Genomic DNA, 21653 nt, shown 5'->3' on the forward strand with positions numbered 1-21653 from the left:
TGAAAGTGAAATTAGTGCAGATAGACCAGTGAAGAATCAATATGGTGAATAGCTTCTCCTGTCTGGTAAGACTCAGACCTTTGTCTCATCCTTTTACATGCACTTTCGCCTTCTCAGACTACACCACTGCCCAGTCAATTGGGAGGAAGCAGTAAATGCCCAAGCTTTCTATTAACATTGCTTAAGTTTCCAGAGACCAGTCTAAAGTGATTAAGCATGGCATTACAGTCACCGGTTTATGATCTCTACATGTCGGTAAAAAATGTACTCTCCTCCTCACCCACTTGTCTAGTGAAAGCTAATGACAGGAGCGCTTCAATGTAATTCACATTAGTTTAGGTCAACCATGAGGGCACCTCCCAAAGCTGAGTCTGCACTAAACTGAAGCAACACTGTATCTGGCACAAAGCCTAGACCATAGGCGATGCTCTGTTCAATATAATGTTTGCATCTTCTGGTTTTGACATAATCATGAATCAGATAGCCTACCCAGTTATGTTCCACTTCTAAGTCATCAACATCAGGCATAAAATGAGTGTATTATGGGACATAAAGTCTTTGAATCCTCTCAATCTCTACAGAGTCAGGAATGGTAGAGTTTCAGGCACTTGTTAGTAACATAATGCTCTGTGTTATAACCAAATGAAAATAAATTATGATACATCATTATTTGCAATAGTAAGTTTTTTGCAATATTCACTTAGGTCACAATAAAAGTCTCTGACTGTCATCAAACCAACTGAAGAAATCTTTGTCCTACAGTTACCAAGATTAAATCACTCAATATGTGCAGACACTATTCTCAATCAAGAGAACGGACATGCCATAAATTTAACTCAGAGTAAATCATTCATTGGACCTTCTTCAGAGGGAGGGTGTCTTAGGTGGAATTTAATCCAATTACAGAACCCCGTGTTTGTCTATCCACTCAAGAACATCAATTGTCACAAGTGCTTGTCCTAAATGCAACCAATTCAGATGGACACAGTGTCGAAGAAGCCATGGTGACTGAATGTGACCTACCACATTACACATTATTAGACTCTTAATTCTAGATTTTTATTGAATTCAAATTCCACATGAACCCAGGGTTCACTGCCTGAGTCTCTGGATTAGTAGTCCGGTGATAATACCACTAGGCCATTGGCTCCCATTAAACTAAGTAGGTCAGCCAAATTGATGTGGTAAGTGGAACTGATTGTGATCACTTGCGGGAAAACCATGACAGGTGCCAGACTGTGAAAATCAATGTCCTTCACATGACAGCGGTCCTATAATCGAGGCAGTTAACTCTTGATGCCTTCTGTCAAGGATCAACTAGCCACTCAAAGCTGCAGGTTACTTTCACACAGCAACTGTGAAAGGCAATAAACACACCAAACATCCCAACAGCAAACAAGAAGGGTACATTAACTTCATACAACAATGTGTAGATTAGATGTAGCAGAATAGTAAACAGCATTTCATCATACGTTGTGAGTGCGAGAAATGCATTTATGAGTTAGTAGAGTGCTGAAACCTGTGTAAAGTCAGAACTTTTATTTTTGGACAATGAAAATTTTATGTAAACCTTGTCTAAAATTGTCAATGTATTCTACAGTACAAAACGTCAACTTCAACAAAGAGTAAAATTATTTTAAATCCGCAGAATAGCTTGTAAACTATATATTTTGCTACAAGTTACTGCAGCAGCAGCATTTTGGTAGATTTGAGGTCAAATTCCTGAAAAGGTCTTGGGTCTTTAGTAGAAATCATAAATGTACAAACAGTATGACAGCTGGCCTGGTGCTTCTGTAACACCATATGATCAATCTTTTCTTCACTGCCTGCTGGCTTTGCCATTTTCATGTGTATCCATTCTATAATACACAAAAACAGAAGTTGTCAATCTAAAGGCATTGTTAAAAGTAATCTGAACTACAAAAGAAGTGTCATACAAACATTACATACAATTATAGAAGCATGAATCAAAACAAGATTAAATTTTATCAGAGATAATGGGAACTGCAGATGCTGGAGAATCCAAGATAAAGTGTGAAGCTAGATGAACACCGCAGGCCAAGCAGCATCTCAGGAGATGCTGCTTGGCCTGCTGTGTTCGTCCAGCTACACTATTATCTAAGGTTAAGTTTTAACTCCCACTGGTAAAGAAAATTGGAGTTTATCAATGGAATGGTGGTGTAATGAATAGCATAGGCATATCACAAATATGCAGACATACAAAAATGTAAAAATGCTACTGACCCATTTTCTTCTTTAAGATGCTGGTACAATTCAGTTTTGTTGTTAACGGAACTCAAGCGACCAGCAAATTCTTGATGTTTTCTTGAATTTGCTGTGTTGATCCTATTAGTCCACATTGCAAGCAAGGAAATTGGGCCTGGAAAATTGAGACAGTTGGGATGGAAAAAAACCATCAATGCTATACTCACGCAAGTAGTATCTTCCAAGCCCTTACCCATGCTCCATAAACGTACAGCCCCTAGTATCCTGAAAACTGTTCAAATGAATTTTAAACTCAGCAATTACAGAATTTTCAAGAGACACAAGCAGAGGTGGTAGTGATACAAACATTTCTTTCTCACATCAGTTTGTACACAAGTAATTGTGTACAAAGCCTGTTGGAGGGACAAAGTGAAGCTAAACCTCTTTAAAAAATGCAACAACTTGCTAGGATTTGAAATGCACTGCTTGTAGGGTGCGAGATAGAGATTCGATACCTTTCCAAAAACAACAGGTTAAAATACTCTGGGGGGGAAAAACAAGTTGTTGGGTTGCTGGAAAAAAAATCCTGGGATCAGTCTAACTGGTTTCGTTCTTTGTAAGAGCCAGCACAGACTTGAAGGGCCAAATGGTGTCCTGCTGAGCTGTGCTATTCAATGATCTTGGCATTTGTGCCTACTAATCTCTACATCCTGTTATCACATTTTCGTCAGCAGAGTTCTACAGTAGATTGTTGGCGGTACAAATGGAATGGTCAACCTGAATTTGTCACATGACAGTTATATCCCCTGACTAGTGGCAATGCTGTACCATGTCAATGGTGCATTCTACAGCTCCTCAGGCTGCTGGATCAAGAAGTTCCTATACCCCAAACACTATAGCACCTCTACTTTCCCAAACTGCTGCTGCTCTTGCCACATTTACTACTTATATAGCTGACTTCATAAACATTACAAATCATGAATTAGACATGTAGAGCAAAAAATATTCACCCACCTAGTGTCATGCTCTCCATTTTCTTGCACTGTTTATTTTTTAAATAAAGCAATCTGAAACACTTGCCCCAATGTGCCCAACAATTCCATAGCTTTGTATCATATTATAAAGAATACATTCAGACTACATTTTGCACCCGAGATAAGAAGATGTGGAGCTGGATGAACGTGACAGGCCAAGCAGCATCAGAGGAGCAGGAACGCTGACGTTTCGGGCCTAGACCCATACCAGTAGGATTACAGGATCAGATGACATTTTGCTACACTTTAATCTACTGTGTTGAGCACACATCGAATAGGACAGAATCATAGCTAGGTTAACAGGTACTTGATACAAACAAAGCCTTTCACCTTTAACCTTTTCAGGAGGCTGTATTTCTCCAATGCTGACTCTGGGTTTCTTGTTCAGAGGCTCAGGGGAGTCTGGAGAGTCCTTGATTATCTCAGCTTCAGCCAACTCCTCTTTCTCTCGTTCCAGTGTTCCTTTTAGGCTTTGCAAAAAAGAAACAAATGTTTACCTGCGATTGTACACAGATACCATCAAATCACTGCACCAGATCACTCATATTGGGGTGGTACAAAGCTTAAACATTTCAGACCACTAGTAAAACACCCCAGAGCAGTGGAGACATATAAAATGCCAGTGCCCCTGCCAGGATACAGTGTAAATGGTGACCATCTTTCCTCCATTCAGATAACAGAGAGCTTCACTTTGAGTTTATTCTATCTATTTTTTGTCAGTATATAGAAGACAATTGCATGGGAGCATTTATTCCCCATATCCAAGTGCTGTGAAATTACGAAGAGTCAACCACTATAGAACATGGCAGGAGTGATATCTGATTGATAGGGGTGGTAAACCTCCTTTCACGAGACCAATGAGGTAATGAACTTTTTACATCAAAGCAGCAGCTTTCATTATTATATTAAGTGTGTATAATAGCCCACAAACCACCAAATCAATTATGATCAACTCTGTACTTCCTGCAGTGAATTTAAACTCCATGGCTTACTGGATGACCACTATAACCACTACTTTATGACTACCTCTACATATTTCTAGGTAGGGAAGAAATCATGACAGAAGTAACCTGTCTGCTTTCAATAACTTCTGGAAAGCAGTGGAAGATCAAAGAGGTAAGTAAAGCCAACACATAATGACCTATCTACTGTGGGTAATTTAGATTGAGACATAACAATATTTTCCAAAACAACAGAGCCCCACATTGCTTACAGGAGAGTTAGTTGTTTTGCACATTATACATTTTGGACAATATACACTTCAAAAATGTGCTGTTTAAAAGCTAAAGTCCTCACTACTAACCATACAACAAAAGCCTTGCAGTAATCAGACTGATGAGGAGATATTACTGGAAGTCTGTCTATTGTTCTGTACAATTGTTGAACTGACACCAAGGCTCTGTGCACAGATCAGTCAGCTCTTCCGGACTTCTTTCCTCCTATATTCTGTGTGTGGGTACATATTAAGTAGTGTAACAGCCAAATGCGTTGCAACAAAAAGTAAACACAAAATACACAGCATATTTCACTGACATGTTGAAAGCTATGATTCTAACTGGCAACAACAGGAATAATAATCTATAAAATACTTTACACTCTTTGCTACGTTTATCTGGTGCCCAATTTAATTGTGGGTCCTTTAGATCCTGCCCTACTGATGAACAGCAGCGAAAGGAAAGAGCTAGGTCATTATCCTTAAGTTATGCTGATTACAAGGTGAGTGGATTTTCTTAACAACTTGCATTTAGGCACCACCTTTAATGCAGTGTATTATAGAACAATAAAATTGTCAGGAATGACACCAGAAACTCTCCTTTTATCAACTTGATCAAAGCATTTTATTCAGTATGTTGCAAGGCTCTGAAGATGAGCATGCAAATTTTTGGGGCACAAAGAAAATTCATGAAGAAATTGCAGGATCGAAATGATTTGACTGCAACTGGTTTGGGAGATAGGAAACAAATACCTTCAAAATCCAGGGCCAAGCAATGCTGTGTTAGCCATTTAAACTGCACTGGAATGTGGCTATCCTTATCAAACAGTGACAGGCCAATGGCATTGGTATTAAAATTCAGAATATTTTAATTTAAATATGATTCTCCCATTCCTAGATGGAAAACTCTTATCTTAGTCACTTTCATGCGCAGACAAAACTGTCCATTGTAGACATACATAATCTACATTTATAGGTGGCTGCAGTGTTAATGCTCATGCTGCACAAACTGACCCCAATCTCTTCCATTCTGCCTACAGGGTATTTGGCCTGTCCTCGTACATCGCAAAGTAAAACTCCTATCAACCCAGCTCAAAGATCTGACGGTTCAGCGTCAACATCTTCAGAAAATTCAAGGCAGAAACCAATAACCAAGCTGACATTATCCTCAAACCTACACAGATCCTTGAAAGCTGCCACCCAGGTTGACGGGGCTGTTAAGAAGGCATACCATGTTTTAGCTTTTATTAATAGAGGGATCGAGTTCTGGAACCAAGAGGTTATGGTGAAGCTGTACAAAACTCTGGTGCGGCCGCACTTGGAGCATTGCGTACAATTCTGGTCACCGCATTATAAGGAGGATGTGGAAGCTTTGGAAAGGGTGCAGAGGAGATTTACTAGGATGTTGCCTGGTATGGAGGGAAGGTCTTACGAGGAAAGGCTGAGGGCTTGAGGCTGTTTTCATTAGAGACAAGAAGGTTGAGAGGTGACTTAATTGAAACATATAAAATAATCAGAGGGTTAGATAGGGTGGATAGGGAGAGTCTTTTTTCTAGGATGGTGACGGCTAGCATGAGGGGGCATAGCTTTAAATTGAGGGGTGAAAGATATAAGACAGATGTCAGAGGTAGTTTCTTTACTCAGAGTAGTAAGGGAATGGAACGCTTTGCCTGCAATGGTAGTAGATTCGCCAACTTTAGGTACATTTAAGTCGTCATTGGACGAGCAAATGGACATACATGGAGTAGTGTTGGTTAGATGGACTTGAGATCGGTATGACAGGTCGGCACAACATCGAGGGCCGAAGGGCCTGTACTGTGCTGTAATGTTCTATATCTATATCCTAGGGGCAGCTGATGATAAAGACAAAATTTGACACTAGGCCAAATATTACGTTGGATGACCAATCTTCTTAAGATTTAGGTTTTATGTTAATTTAGATTTTAGTGTCATGTGTACTCAAGTACAGGAGTACAGTGAAAAGTGTCTAATGTCACCACACATGGCGCCATCTTAGGTACAAAGGTCCTTAGGAACAGAATAGCTAAAGGAACAAAGTTTAAAAAGTTAAGCATCACAGATCTTCATAGAAATTAGGAGAAAAATAAAGAAATAATGTAATAGCTAACATTAAAGTCCTCCTTAACATAAACTAGAAAAATAAAGGTCAAAGAAGTAAATTTTAAAGAAGAAAACAAGAAGTAGAGGCAGTAAAAGGCCTGGGAAGCTGAAATCATGGTTGTCAATGTGAATTTTAAAACCATGGCCTAGAGAGAGGAGGAAACAATATTTCTGTCTTCATCACTCAATAACAGGATTAAGGTTTCCCAATCAACAGGACTCTCTCCTGGTGGGCTACCATACCAGAGATCTCCCTATCAGCTAAAAGGTGGCAGATATTTCAACACCATTTGCACAGAATCTTTGTTCCAGCTTCCAGCGTGAATCATGCCCCTTTCTTCCCCAAAAGCAACCACCTTATGTCCTTGTCGGAATGGCATTGCCAATTGGTGCCAAGTTATGTACAGCTCTACAACGGGATACTTGGTTCTACACATGGATGAATGCCACAGTTCTGGCATATAACAACTGTTTACCAGCTCTAGAGAACTGCTTAATTACAGATCTGTTCTTTTTAATTGATGTCGTTGGAATGATCAATTGAGGAAAGATATCCTGCCCGTAAGCTATCCATTCATGACAAAGTGGGAACATTTTCAAACAAAATAATGATGCCTGTTAAAAATTAATTTCCTCAACTAATAGGAGTACTTTGAATCAAAAGTAACCCCACCAAGACTTTATTCCTCCTTTGAGCAATGTTTTGCTAACTAATATAGATAAAATACATTTCAAGAATTCTGTACACACCGCTCAGAATCTTGCCAGGATTTCTCAGGCTCGTAATCTTTCACTATTTTTTCTGATTTATCTTCTTTATCTTCTCTCTTCCTGCGGCTCTTCTTGCGCTCCTCCTCTTCAGGTGGCTTACTCCTGCAAGCCAGCAGACATTCCAGCACACGCTGATGCTTCTCGGAATTGTTTAAGTGGGCTCTGACTAGGGTTTCCAACTCATTCCACATTATCCGATACTGTTCGTCTCTGCAGAGGATATTAGAAGCCCATAATTGTTATTTCTGGATAAAAACAAACTAGGAACTTCAAAGTATTTAACTACTTCTCACCATCCCACCACACACACACCCCACCACCTCTTTCATTCTCACACACACACTCCGCACCCCCCCATCACTCGCACATGCACCCACTCTCCGCCACCCCCCCATCACTCACACATACTCACTCCCCCCACCTCCGCCCATTCTCACACTCATCCCCCTGCAGTCACTCTCCCCCCACCCACCCTCCAAGGGACACACAGATCCTGAATCTATGGGGTGATTCTACTATTAGATTAGATTCCCTACAGTGTGGAAACAGGTCCTTCAGCCCAACGAGTCCGTACCGTGCCTTGAAGCATCCCACCCAGACCCATCCCCCCATAACCCACACACCCCTGAACACTACAGGATATTTAGCATGGCCGATCCACCTAACCTGCACATCTTTGGACTGTGGGAGGAAACCGGAGCACCCGGAGGAAACCCACGCAGACACGGGGAGAATGTGCAAACTCCGCACAAGCTAGATTTGAACCTGGGTCCCTGGTACTGTGAGGCTGCAGTGCTAACCACTGAGCCACTGTGCAGGCCCCAAACTTGCAGATATATTTTAGTTTGTTCAAAAAGTACACAATTTATAAACAGCCAGTCAATATGGCATTTGATAAATTCCTACTTTAGAAAACCACTGACTCCAAATCAAAACGTACAAAGGTTGTAAACAAGGTCTCACACCTAAACTGCATTGTCTAACCTAAAATGTCACCACTTCTTTACACTGATAAAACCTTTAGTTCTCTCAGGGCTGAGGTGAAAGGAATTTGGGGATTTACATATACGTATTAATCAATTAAAACCCTCTAACTGATTAAAACTTTAACTGCATCTTACGTTTGTTTAGTACTTCCTCATAGGTATAGAAAGAGTGGGCAGCCAGAGACTTTTTTCATAGGGTGGAGGTAGCTATTACGAGGGGGCATAGTTTTAAAGTGAGTGGAGGTAGATACAGGGGAGATGTCAGAGGCAGGTTCTTTACTCAGAGAGTGGTAGGGGCGTGGAATGCATTGCCAGAGAGGGTAGTGGAGTCGGCTTCATTACAGGTATTTAAGCAGCGATGAGGCAGGCATGTGGATGATAGTACAGGGTAAGGGTGGAGGTTAGACAGACTTTAGGTTTAGGCTAAAAGTTCGGCACAATCTCATGAGCTGAAGGGCCTGTACTGTTCTATGTTCTAAGAACACTTTGATTGGATTGTACTGTAGGGTCCCGGAACAGTCCAACGCATCATCCTCTGACATTTTTACCACCTACAATCAGACCCCACCATCAGAAAGATACTTCCCTCTCCACCTCCTCCATTTTGCACAGGAACCGTTCATTCTGTGACTCCATTGTCAGCTCTACAAACCCCACCAACCCCTCCACCACACCCTGCAACCTCGAGTGCTACACCTGCCCTTACACCAACAGCAGCAACCCCCACCCCCGCCACAACTTTCATCCAGGGCCCCAAACAATCCTGTAGAGTTGGTTATCTCAGATTCTTGAGCATCTGCAGTTCCTCCTGTCTCTTCCCCCAAACAAACCTTTCAGATCTGGCTGAGATTCACCTGCACTTCATCTAACTTGATCTACTGTATCTGTTGCTCCTGATGTGGTCTCCTCTAACTCGGGGAGACCAAACGCAGACTAGCAGACCAATTTCTGGGACATCTGTGCTCTGCATGCATCAACCAACCCACCCGACCTTCCAGTTGCCATTCACTTTTAATTCCCCTTCCCACTCCCCCGTGACATGTCCATCCTTGGCTTCCTCCACTGTCAGAGGTGAGGTCAAAATGAACTGGAATATTTCCCTTTGGAAACTTACAACCCACTGGGCTTAACATTGGCTTCACTAGCTTCAAAGTTCCTCCACCCCCAGTGCTACCCCATGTCTAGCCCTCCCCCTCCCTGACCTGCCTAATCTGTTCATCTTCCTACTCACCTGTCTGCACTACCCTTTCTACGGACCAATTCCAATAACCCCCTACCTGCATCCACCTATCACCATCTCTCCTACCCTGCCCCCAGCCCCACTTCCCTCCCTCTATTTATTTTTGGGGCCCCCTCCCCAGTCTCGACAAAGGGCTTTGGCTTGAAACAATGACATTCCTGCTCCTCTGATGCTGCCTGACCTGCTGTGCTTTTCCAGCCTCACACCTATAAACTCTGGAGTATCATGTGGAGCTTTGGTCTCATGCCTCTGCAAGGATTTAATGGCCAGAAGGACAGTACAACAAAGGTTCAACAAACTATTTCTTGAGACAGTGGGATTGTCCTATCTCAAAAGACTATTTGGACTAGGTCTTTTTATTCTCTGAAGTTTAGAACAATGAGAGGTGAACTCGTTCAAACACAGAGGTCTTACAGGACTTGTCAGGGTAGATGCAGAAAGGACATTCCTAGGACTAGGGACAAAGTCTCAGAATAAGCAGGCCATTTAGTACCGAGATAAGGAGGAATTCCTTCACTTAGAGGGTTGTGAATCTTTAGAATTCTATTCTCAAGACTAGGGGAAATTCAGTCATCAAGTATGTTCTAGACAAAGATAGATAGATTTCTATGAGTTATAGAGGTACACAGATAGAGCAAGAAAATGGTGTTGAAGCAGAAAATGAGCGAAAAGTGGAATAAAGGGGATACATGGCCTCGACCTGCTCCTATTTCTAATGCTTTTAGAAAAAGTGAATTTCTGCCATTTAATCTGGTAGTGTATCAAGGAAAGGCGAATAAAATGGCAGAAACGCACTTTTTCTAAGAATATTAGAAATAGGAACAGGTTGAGGCCATGTATCCCACTCTGCTGGCTCACTTTGCTAGTGCATTTTCACTTAGAAGTTAAACATATGCAACCCAGCAGAGGCTGTCGTCCTTCACCAGCTCTCTCTGCAGAGATGCTACTCAATGTATTGCCCATAATACAAATTTGAGACCACATCAAATAGAACCACACAAGTTTACGATGCTTCAGGGATCATATAATGACACCACAAATCCTGACCAGAATGACTGGAGATGGTGGGGTAATTTCCTGAAGACTGCTGACTAACTTCACATTGACAATTTATATTATGCAACTATCCAGCACTCAATTTTGCTGAGGAGGGGACTGTTTGGTTTAGTATACAGAAACTCTGCTACAAAATACACTGTTTGCTGGGGATCCCACTTCCAATTCAGATTGGCATTAGCTCCAAAATTTCAAACAGGCCAAAGTACACATGTATTATTTCTTAAAGAAAGCACACAAATGAAGGACCATAATAAGTAAAGAGATAATTATAGAGATTTAAAGCAGGTTAGAAGAAGCATGAAAGATTAGTCTACAGCTAATGATATCAGAACAATGGAAACACTGAATTCTGGTAGGGATGGGTGCTGTGAATAATGGGTCCAGAGCTCCAAAAGGTAACTGAACCGGCACAGAATCAACCGGGCTGGATCAGAAAGACAGGAAGCCGAAGCCAAAGCCAAAATGAAAATCCTACCACACACAAACAATATAGTAAAATAAAGAGATTGTAACAGATTTATGGAATAAGCAATACAAGTGTTGGTACAGAGCTTTCTCAGAGTAGGTAAGTGATTTCATTCAGGTGTTAGAGTTGCAGAATAGAAAATATTCCTAACAACTCGTTGATAATGTGTTTTTGATGGAAATGACATGCCAAGGCACTTCACGGAATACTTTTCAGACAAAATGTCACACAGAGTTCAGGCAGATAACCAAATGCTTGGACACAAAGAAGCATGTCTTACAGCAACACATTAAAACAAATAAAGCAAGGTAGATCGGTTTAGGGAGAGAACACCCAGAGCTTAGTGCCCAGGGGACTGCAGGTAACTTTCTTTCAAGGAAAACAACAGATACCACATCAAAAACCGGACATGCACACAGTAGGTCTCTGGCTGATTGAAATGAAATATTAGATAACTAAAATTTACTCTTAAGGAAACATTTTACCTTTTGGAGCCTTTGCCTCTGGTACCAACTGTAGAAATGGGCAAGTGATCATTTTTTCTTTCCATGTCTACCAGATTGTAGATAGTTTTTTGACAATTAAGGACATCGTCATCAGTTAGGCTCTCCTTCACAATTAGGCTAGCTAAAGGTACAACCTGGGCATCAAAAAAAAGTCAGTAAATTGAACAACCAGGAAATTATCAGCTTCAGGCATACCAGGGAGGAACAGTTTGAAGTTAATCAACACCCCACAACTTCTCAACTTGCATTAGCCTATAGCCCAGTGTGGATAGTGGCTCATGCCGTCTTGCAAGGGGAGACCATTAACAGGATAGAAATATATTGAAAAAGTCAGAAATCGCAAATATGTCCACTCCTGATCTATACTGCCTTAAATGAATTTCAATGGTTGATTTCTTGGTGGTCACATTTAAAGTGCCTCTTAAACATGAGCATAACACAAGAACTTATACAGTGCTGTGCCAGATACTGAAATAAATGCTGCCAGCTAAACAAACTTTCCCGGTTAAAGCCCTTTCCCAGGACTTGAGCATAAAATCTAAGCTGATATTCTATTGTTGCAGTAACTACGTACTAGTGTCAAAAGGTACTGATCTCAATCATAGCTTTGCTAGGCCGCTTCCAGTAGATTAGCCAACTATTAGAATCCAATAGTAATATTTGAGGAAGGAGACAGTTTCCCTGTGTACTGGCCAACATTATCCCAACCTCAAAAACACAACAACTGGTAACTCATCATTACTCTTTAAGTAACACGACAGATACTGGGTAAATACAAGTTCGCCCATCTTGTGTTTATGCATGAATGCCCAACTTATTTTTGGCTGAACAACCGAGACATCTGTTATTTCATTTGAACTGATGAAAACTGAAGTTGGAGATTTGGTGTGCTTCTATAAGAACACCCTTTATATTAAAATAACATTATACCTGTTGTAAAGAGCTTTATATCCATAAATAATCATGAACCCAACAGAATCCACCTCACAACATTTATCAACAAGATCTGCAAAACAAAACTGCTCAAAGCATGAAATTGCAAACTGCAATAATTCCTCACGTAATATCTTAGTTATGTTCTCTGAAAGCGCACTTTAAAATGAAATAACTAAGTGAATCAAAGGTTCCCATAAGAATCAATGTCAAAAAGTGAGTTTGATTTTTGTGTGTGGAAATGTCTGAAAGAACCTATGTGCAAGTTAAGTAGTGTACCATAAATGTACAGTGCCATGCATTTCCAGCTGAAACAGCTTGTAAATGAATTGCTAAACATAAGAATCAGTGCTCAAATCCAAGTTAATGCCAGGTGATTGTTGTCATCCAAAATAACCTTAATAAAACCAGTAGAAACTTTCACAGAGAACATTTATTCTTTCAGTATTCAGGGTTCTCTATTTTAATTTGTCAAGTGAAGCAATGAGAGGGGAAATGCATGCTGCGCACTTTTACAGGGATTCCAGTGACTTATCATTCACCCCCTCACATATTAAAGCAGGAAAGCAAACGTCACCTCAGGCCAAATTTCTCAAAATAACATAATAAGAATAGACTACATTTCTTGAAATAAAATGGCATCCTATAAGAATAACCTGTTGAGGTAAATATTACTGGAGTTAAAATGCCAATGTTAATTGTGTACAAAGTAACCTGAGTGCAGACTTTGTTATCTTGGATTCTCCAGCATCTGCAGTTCCCATTATCCGAGTGTAGAATGCTTTCTTCTCTGGAATAAGCAGTATTGTTTCTCCCCTATTCCTGCCCTGGCTCTCAAAATTTTGATTCCCACTGTGGGAGGACTTGGAAGTAGGGTCTTCAATGTTCACATAAAAACAAAATCACCAAATTTAAGGAACATTAAGACTTTAAAATGGCCCCTTATTGCCTCTGCGATGTCACTCAAATCAACAGAGCAGGGAATTACTGTACATCAGGAGGAAGTGCACTTATCTTGGTCTACTTCTAACGACTTTTATTTCCAACAGGTGAACCATGTGTCATAAAACAATCACTGAAGAAAGAGGAAAAATTAATTCTGGTTCAAAAAGGTTATTGGCTTTGTATTTAAAATATATCTGTCATAATGTAAAAATGTTAAATAGTGCCGTTTCCAATGGTTTAAAAGCTGCACAATAAAGTTGGACATTGATCCCATTACCTGACGTTGAACACCCACCTGCATGCTCAACTTGTGAAAATTACATGTGAATCAACAGAAATTTTCTTACAGCCTGCATGTTGAAGATTGTAGTCTGAGATATAATCATTGGCCAATAACGTGTATGCCTCTCAAGCTGGGACTTCGCCCTCTCCAGTGGAACTTCCATACTTCCATCCATTAGATAGCCCCTTTCCATTACAGGAGTTAATCGGTTTTCTCTCATGAATTCACCAAAATCCTAGTAAAACAAAACCAGCACCGTGAACCCAGTACACTGGATGTGATTCTGATCTTCAGGATCTACTTTGTTGAATTAGTAGTCTCTTTTTAAGACGAGCAATTATTACAACTCCAAATGTTCGACTGTAATAAGACGATAGACAGCTAATACCAAATTTTATTAAGACCAAACATTTACTTCAACTTTAACTATCCCTATAAGATTAGGAGTCTAGTGACAGAACTTAATCTAATTTGCACCTGGAGATGTGAAACAATAAACTGGTGCTTGGATTCTTCTAGCCCCATTTACATTAAGCATTATTTTTTCCTTAGGCAAAGGAGTATCTTGCACCGAATCCAAAATCTAACAGAAAAACAAGTGTAGGGAGCTAGTCTGCTGACTCAGTTGTTAACAGTGAGGCATCACAGAAGCTAAGTCAGGAGTTCCAGTCTGATTCTTGCTGTGTTGAGCAGCGTAACAACGGCCTTTGGGTTTTCAAGCGGAGGACAAGAAGAATCGGGTAAGGTCCCCATTCCTGATCTATTACCCAGCAATCCACACTGGAAATGGCTAGGGCTCAGACAGAGAGGAAGGAGGAAGGTTGACTCAAACAGCCTACATGCATAACATCTCATACGAGAAGAACAGTCAAAGCACCAGAAAGCACTTAGTGGCTATATCCCAACATCAGTGTCTATGGGAGGGGAAAACCTATGACTATTCTCCCTTCAAAATGCTTCAGCATGCTTTAGTGTATCCTGTATTGTTAATCAGGTCTAATTTGATACTTTTGATAACCCAAGAGGATCAGACAGGAATTTTGTAGGCCGTCCCTCAATTTACTTGCATTTTTTTGATTACATGTTTGATGAATGACGAGTGTATGGACAGGCTAGGGTGTGCAAAATTTTCACTCCGGTGACATTTTTGTAGATTTGTATGGATCTAGGTAGAGTCGCCCAAATTTCCAGTTTAAATGGTTCACAAGTAAATCTCATGTTCTTACCTGCAGATGCACACCATGGAGAGAATCAATGAACTGATTCTGCATTCAGCTTAGCTAATGCAGATACAGTACATTGGGCATTACTGCATTTGAAGACAAGTACTTTGTGCACCATTAGAGAATGCATTAAGGGATTCAATTCTTGACACAATCAAAAATTAGAATTTGATTAGAAGACAGAAGTGATCAGTTTCAAATGAAAGAAGGTTAAGGCAAGTCTCCTGAAGGTTATTTTAAGAATGGGGGCAAATTTGTTCAAGCATCAAATTTTTTCCATTGTAGACTGCTAAATTAGTTTTTAAGCAGACAGTCCACACAATTACTGATATCAGGACACAGAAACAAATTAATTATAAATACATATCTATAATTGCATAAGTGACTAACCGTAATCCGGTAATCAGTAACCCTTCCTCCACACCCTTCACTAATCGATGGGGGGTCCTCCAGAATGGAGCGAACACTGCTTAAAACATGCAGGAAAATCTCACCACCGTGGCTGCAAAGCATGTGACTAATCACTTTGGAACCTGACTTACGAGGCTGTTCCAACAAAACTGATCGACCTGACATATACAAAAGGACATAAGTATCAGTTTCTTAGATTTAAAAAAAACCATTAGTTTCCTACATTGCTACATTACAACAATTATCCATTTCAATTGTACTTCATTAACTGTTCTGTGTTTCACAAAGTCCCAAACCTTTGAAAAGTGGCAGTGAAATGCAAGTGCTTCCTTTTAGGAACAGTGCATATTGTAAATCAAATTCAGCTTTGTCGAAGGAGTAGACTATAAACACAAACACTAAAGAGATCATGCATGCAATTAATGTTGCAACACATTACACAAGCAATGCCATATGTAAAATAGAGGAGGAGAACCAAGCTCTGCAGTTTCAGCTAAGAATTTTCATCAGCTCGATTTATCTAGCAATGAAAATTATCCACACAGACATGCATGGACTGGAAAACTCAAGGTTGCCACAACTTCAACTCAGCTCCCTCAAAAAACAAAAGAAGGATGTGTTGAAACACACCCACAGTTCTGTTATCAGCAAAAACAGGGTTAGCAGGATTTACTCAAACTGGAACAAACTGGATCATTTAGCTAGTTTTACTGCAGGGTTCAGAAGAATAAGTAACAGACTACTATTTCCTCTGAATTCTCTCCTACGATGCACACATGGCACAATAAGTCTGTACAAGAAATTAATGGGCTAAGCAACTTCGAAAAAATGAGACATCTTGAAACAACAGATACAAGTCAAATATATTACATGAACAACTGAACTCATAATTCAGTGTTGCAGACTTCAGAGTAAATAACAAACGCAATAGATCAGGAAGAAATATTAAATTGAAAGCTAAACACTATTTATAGAATGTTTAATTAGTTAACTAGGGAAAAAAGTTGGGCCTATAAAGAACATCTTCATGTGGAGACAGAGAACATGGTTTAAGCCAGTACTTTGCACCTGTCTTTGAAGCAAAGCTTTGACTGAAAGAGGAGGAAGCGGTGACAGGATGATAAAAGGCAGAGAAGATGGACTAAAAATGATTAGCATTCCCATTGATGCGACCTTACTGGTCCTGATGGAAAGTATTAATAAGTCTGAGCTGTTGATAAGATTACATTTCAATTTAACATTCTGCTAACTATTTACATGATTAAGCTTAGCAAAAGGTTGCACACAGAATCATTTCTCTCCAAAATCTGCTATCAAGTGACATTTTACATCACTACTGATGTAGGCTGACTACTTATGCATTCGAGTATTAACACTTAATGATCTGGGACAAAGACAACTAAATTTTATAGAAAGCTGAAGGACAGCCTGCATGGATTTGTTAAAGGCAAATCATGTCAAATTAAATTGACAAATGCCTTTGGTCAGGCATTAGAGAAGAATGATCAAGATTATGCAGTAGATGCTGCATACATAGACATTTGAACACCATCGAATATGGAACAGTACAGCAAAGGAACAGGACCTTTGGCCCATGATACTGTGATAGACATGATGCTAAATTAAACTAATCCTTTCTGCCTGCCGTTGATCCATATCCTTCCATTCCTTGCATATTCATGTGCTTATCTAAAAGCCCCTTAAAACACCCCTATTGTATCTGCCTCTATCACCACCCCTGGCAGCGTGTTTCAGACTCCTTCCATTGTGTAATAAACTTGCTCCTCACATCTCCTTTGAACTTCCCCCCTCTCACCTTAAATGCATGCCCCTTCGTGTTAGACATTAGAGCTCTGGGAAAAACAGCCTGACCAACTATCCATTCATCTCACAATTATACGACTTCAAATCAAGTCTCCACCCAGCCTCCGCTGCTCCAAAGAAGCAATCAGTTTTTCTAGCCTCTCCATACAGCTCATATACTCTGATTTGGACAAAATGCCACATAGGTGGTCTGTCAGGATGGAAATTCATATTAAGAGAGATGTACCAAAATACAGATGGAATTGGATCAGTTGTGGGAAGGTGTTTTACAGACCAGAGGTCAGTTTGACTGGTGTCTCTCTCCACCACCACCAAAGTTTTCATACCAATGACTTGTCAGGGTGTAGAAAGTACTACTTGGTGAAAAATGCTTCCAAATCTTCCCAACAATATCAACCAGAACTTGGACAGTATTTGAGCAGGTGGAGTTGACAAGGCTATAGATAAAAGTGAGGGGCATGGGGATAATTATGACCACTGTTTCAAAGAGACAGCACAAGCCCTGAGAAATTCAATCGACTTGTGCTGCAAATACCTACAATTCAGGGACAGAGGAATAGTTAGATAATTCACCCAGAATACAGTCATGTTGACACAGATACCAGTCACAAAAAAAATACGTAACTGACAAGAAGGTATTCACTATGGTCACGAGCAAGAGCCAAAGGGCATGTACAAACATATCGTCAGGGTAATAACAATGCAGCTAAAGGAGAAAACAGTTAAACATGCAGGAGAGCTGGTGGTCATGACTTAATTTGGAAACAATAACATCGCGGAAGATGAAGAGTCCTACAAAGAGAGTATTATAAACAAGTCAGGACTGTGAAGGAAGTATTCCGCATAATTCATTGAATTGCATACTAACTGGCAGATGGACAAACAGTTCAGGAAAGCAGTGGAGTGGCTGATCAGTGTATACAGGAAGTGTTTTTTCCCCTCGTTTTCACAGGGCACTAGTGCCAGTAATGGGATAGAAAGGAGATGGACTCTGGGGCTGAGCTGTGTTTAAAAACAGGCTGGAATTGAGGTTCTAGTAGAATAAACATGCCTGGGTGAAAAAACCTCTAACCAAGAGGGGGGATAGGATTGAAAAGAAATGATACCATCTCTTTTCCTTATTTTAATAGTGAATATGAAGGTCTAAGTTGGAAAACTGACGTAATATAGATGATTTAAATTCCTCTGCTTAAAATGTTCTCCTTTTCAACAGCATTTGACAAGACACCAAGATGGCTTTGCCCACAGATGTCTCCAAAGCTAGTATCAACTGTCCTTCTCAACTTTCTAGTCATGGATGTCATTCAAACAAAGCAAGCCAAGCAAAAATACTTTATTCACTGGAAAAGTTTAGCCAGGTTTCAGTAAGTTGACTTGAAACAAAACTTATCTACAATGTATCCCCTTCGAATAAAGCGACTGGGGAAAATAAACTCAAGTGTTGTGAAAAACTGGTCTCTCAAACAGCTTTTAACTCCAAGCTCAACTCTGGGAAACCTGAAAATGACTCTTCAACATTCTGCCACATACAAATTCTTGAAACAAACAACACTCACAGGTGGCACCAAATAATGACCAAAACCAGACTTTCAGTGAAAGTTGAGAGATAACAAGTGAGTGATGGCCTGGGAGATCAGGCAGGGACCTAAATAAAGGCAACTTCACCTGTTAATTCTGGCTAATCACTACTTAAATCGCTGTCAATTTTTCTCATAAATCCTTAAAGAATGCATTAAAGATGATCAGGACCAAATGTAAATACTGTAATCAGTCATCTTTAATGAAAAGGCATTAGAATAGTTTAGGAAAAGACCATGAGTTGGTGAAACTAAATGCAGAAATTGTGCATTAACACCTGAGGGAAGGAGCAAGCATGTGACCTTTCATGTTCTGATGAAAGGTCTGAAACTGTTACTGTGTGTCGTCTCTCCACAGGTGCTACCACAGCTTTCCAGTGTTGCGAGTTTTTATTTCAGGTTTCCATTTACAGTATCCTACTTTTCAAAGCGTGGCTGTGGTATGTAAAATGAGAGAAGGTATTTCCAAAAGTGGCTGCAATGTTCCATTTGTGCACAGTTGCACCTCTGACATCATGACAGATTATTAGATTTCAAATTAGTTGTATGATCTGGGGAACACAGGCACAGTGGTGTCTTAAAGGCAGAGAGGGTAGTGGAGTCGGTCTCATTAGGGGCATTTAAGTGGCTATTAAACAGGCATATGGATGATAGTATAAGGTAGGGGTGGAGGTAGATAAACCTTAGGATTGGGTAAAAGTTGGGCACAACATCGTGGCCTGGAGGGCCTGTACTGTTCGATGTTCTGAATTTCTTTAAAACTGGAGAGGCTGCTTTCAATGAAAATGATTAACTGTCAGTCAATATCACAACATCTATAAACACAGTTCAGAAGTACAGACTTACAAAGAAATTTACAGACTGTTGTGTTTTTTCTGAATCTTACAACTAGCCTAAAATGTAACACAAGAAAATGTTGCAGCCTGGTCATTTGTTTACTGCTTGGAATTAACAGACGCTGTTGGTTTAGCCACTTGTAGTCAGGTGTAACTCTCCCACTCTGGGTCTGCAAGGCTTCACATAGAAGTGGCATTGCCCCTAAATGCAGCCTTGGAGAAAAAATACAGGACATTGGAGCTACAGTACATGCTTAACTTAAAATGCCTTTTAAACAGAGGAAGTACAAAGTCAAAGTTCAAGTGTTAATTAAGCACAATCAGACACAGGAAAACGTTTTAAACATTTCAGCTGCAGAAGGGTATGAGAACAAAAAGGACAAATTGGCACAAGATACCTCTGCAGACGTATGTACATGTGCAAGGTTAGATTAGATTAGATTAGATTCTTCAGCAAATGAAGCAGGGAGAAGGAGGAAAGATTGTCGACCCAAAGCTGCTGATAAATCAAATCACATGATTATGCCATGCAGAGTTATGGATTAATAAACTGAAACCTGTGGTCAGGAGGAATAAAAGAATCACGAGAGTAAGATTAGGGCCAATCAAGGATAGTAGTGGTAAGTTGTGTGTGGAGTCAGAGGAGATAGGGGAAGAGCTAAATGAATATTTTTCAACAGTATTCACTCTAGAAAACGACAATGTTGTCGAGGAGAATACTGAGGTACAGGCTGCTAGACTAGGTGGGATTGAGGTTCACAAGGAAGAGGTATTAGAAATCCTTCAGAGGGTGAAGATAGATAAGTCCCCTGGGCCGGATGGGATTTATCCTAGGATCCTCTGGGAAGCCAGGGAGGAGATTGCCGAGCCTTTGGCATTGATCTTTAACTCGTCATTGTCTACAGGAATAGTGCCAGACGACTGGAGGACAGCAAATGTGGTTCCCCTGTTCAAGGAGAGTAGAGACAACCCTGGTAATTATAGACCAGTGAGCCATACCTCAGTTGTTGGTAAAGTGTTGGAAAAGGTCATAAGAGATAGGATTTATAATCATCTAGAAAAGAATAAATTGATTAGGGATAGTCAGCACGGTTTGGTGAAGGGAAGGTCGTGCCTCACAAACCTTATTGAGTTCTTTGAGAAGGTGACCAAACAGGAAGATGAGAGTATATCGGTTGATGTGGTGTATATGGATTTCAGCAAGGCGTTCGATAAGGTTCCCCACAGTAGGCTATTTTACAAAATGCAGAGGAATGGAATTGTGGGAGATATAGCAGTTTGGATCGGAAATTGGCTTGCTGAAAGAAGACAGAGGGCGGTAGCTGATGGGAAATGTTCATCCTGGAGACCAGTTACTAGTGGTGTACCGCAAGGGTCGGTGTTGGATCCACTGCTGTTTGTAATTTTTATAAATGACCTGGATGAGGACATAGAAAGATGGCTTAACAAATTTGCAGACGACACTAAGGTCAGTGGAGTTGTGGATAGTGACGAAGGATGCTGTAGGTTGCAGAGAGACATAGATAAGCTGCAGAGCTGGACTGAGAGGTGGCAATTGGAGTTTACTGCAGACAAGTGCGAGGTGATGCACTTTGGTAGGAGTAACCGGAAGGCAAAGTACAGGGCTAATGGTAAGATTCTTAGCAGTGTAGATGAGCAGAGAGGTCTCGGTGTCCATGTACACAGATCCTTGTAAGTCGCCACCCAGGTTGACAGGGATGTTAAGAAGGCATAGTGTTTTAGCTTTTATTAATAGAGGGATCGAGTTCCGGAACCAAGAGGTTATGCTGCAGCTGTACAAAACTCTGGTGCGGCCGCACTTGGAGTATTGCGTACAGTTCTGGTCACCACATTATAAGAAGGATGTGAAAGCTTTGGAAAGGGTGCAGAGGAGATTTACTAGGATGTTGCCTGGTATGGAGGGAAGGTCTTACGAGGAAAGGCCGAGGGACTTGAGGCTGTTTTCATTAGAGGCAAGAAGATTGAGAGGTGACTTAATTGAAACATATAAAATAATCTT

General features: G+C 40.5%; 1 protein-coding gene across 6 annotated transcripts in view; it reads right to left on the minus strand.

Annotated features, from left to right (window-relative positions):
• Nucleotides 1-980: 980 nt before the first annotated feature.
• Nucleotides 981-21653, minus strand: part of ints13 (integrator complex subunit 13) — a 63376-nt gene continuing 42703 nt past the window's right edge. For 3 of the 6 annotated variants that reach the window (XM_048554087.2, XM_048554083.2, XM_048554085.2), the window contains 7 exons: nt 15376-15554; nt 13827-13997; nt 11581-11735; nt 7324-7554; nt 3570-3709; nt 2245-2380; nt 982-1859 (listed from right to left, as the gene is read on the minus strand). In XM_048554087.2, coding sequence (XP_048410044.1) covers nt 1820-1859; nt 2245-2380; nt 3570-3709; nt 7324-7554; nt 11581-11735; nt 13827-13997; nt 15376-15554 — 1052 coding nt within the window. In that variant the 3' untranslated portion in view covers nt 982-1819. Of the gene's footprint in view, nt 1860-2244; nt 2381-3569; nt 3710-7323; nt 7555-11580; nt 11736-13826; nt 13998-15375; nt 15555-21653 lie in introns of all 6 variants that reach the window. The other 3 variants (XM_048554086.2, XM_048554082.2, XM_059654709.1) reach the window with 2 other exon arrangements.

The sequence above is a fragment of the Stegostoma tigrinum genome, chromosome 25 (assembly GCF_030684315.1).
Source record: "Stegostoma tigrinum isolate sSteTig4 chromosome 25, sSteTig4.hap1, whole genome shotgun sequence".
Taxonomy (NCBI): Eukaryota; Metazoa; Chordata; class Chondrichthyes; order Orectolobiformes; family Stegostomatidae; genus Stegostoma; species Stegostoma tigrinum.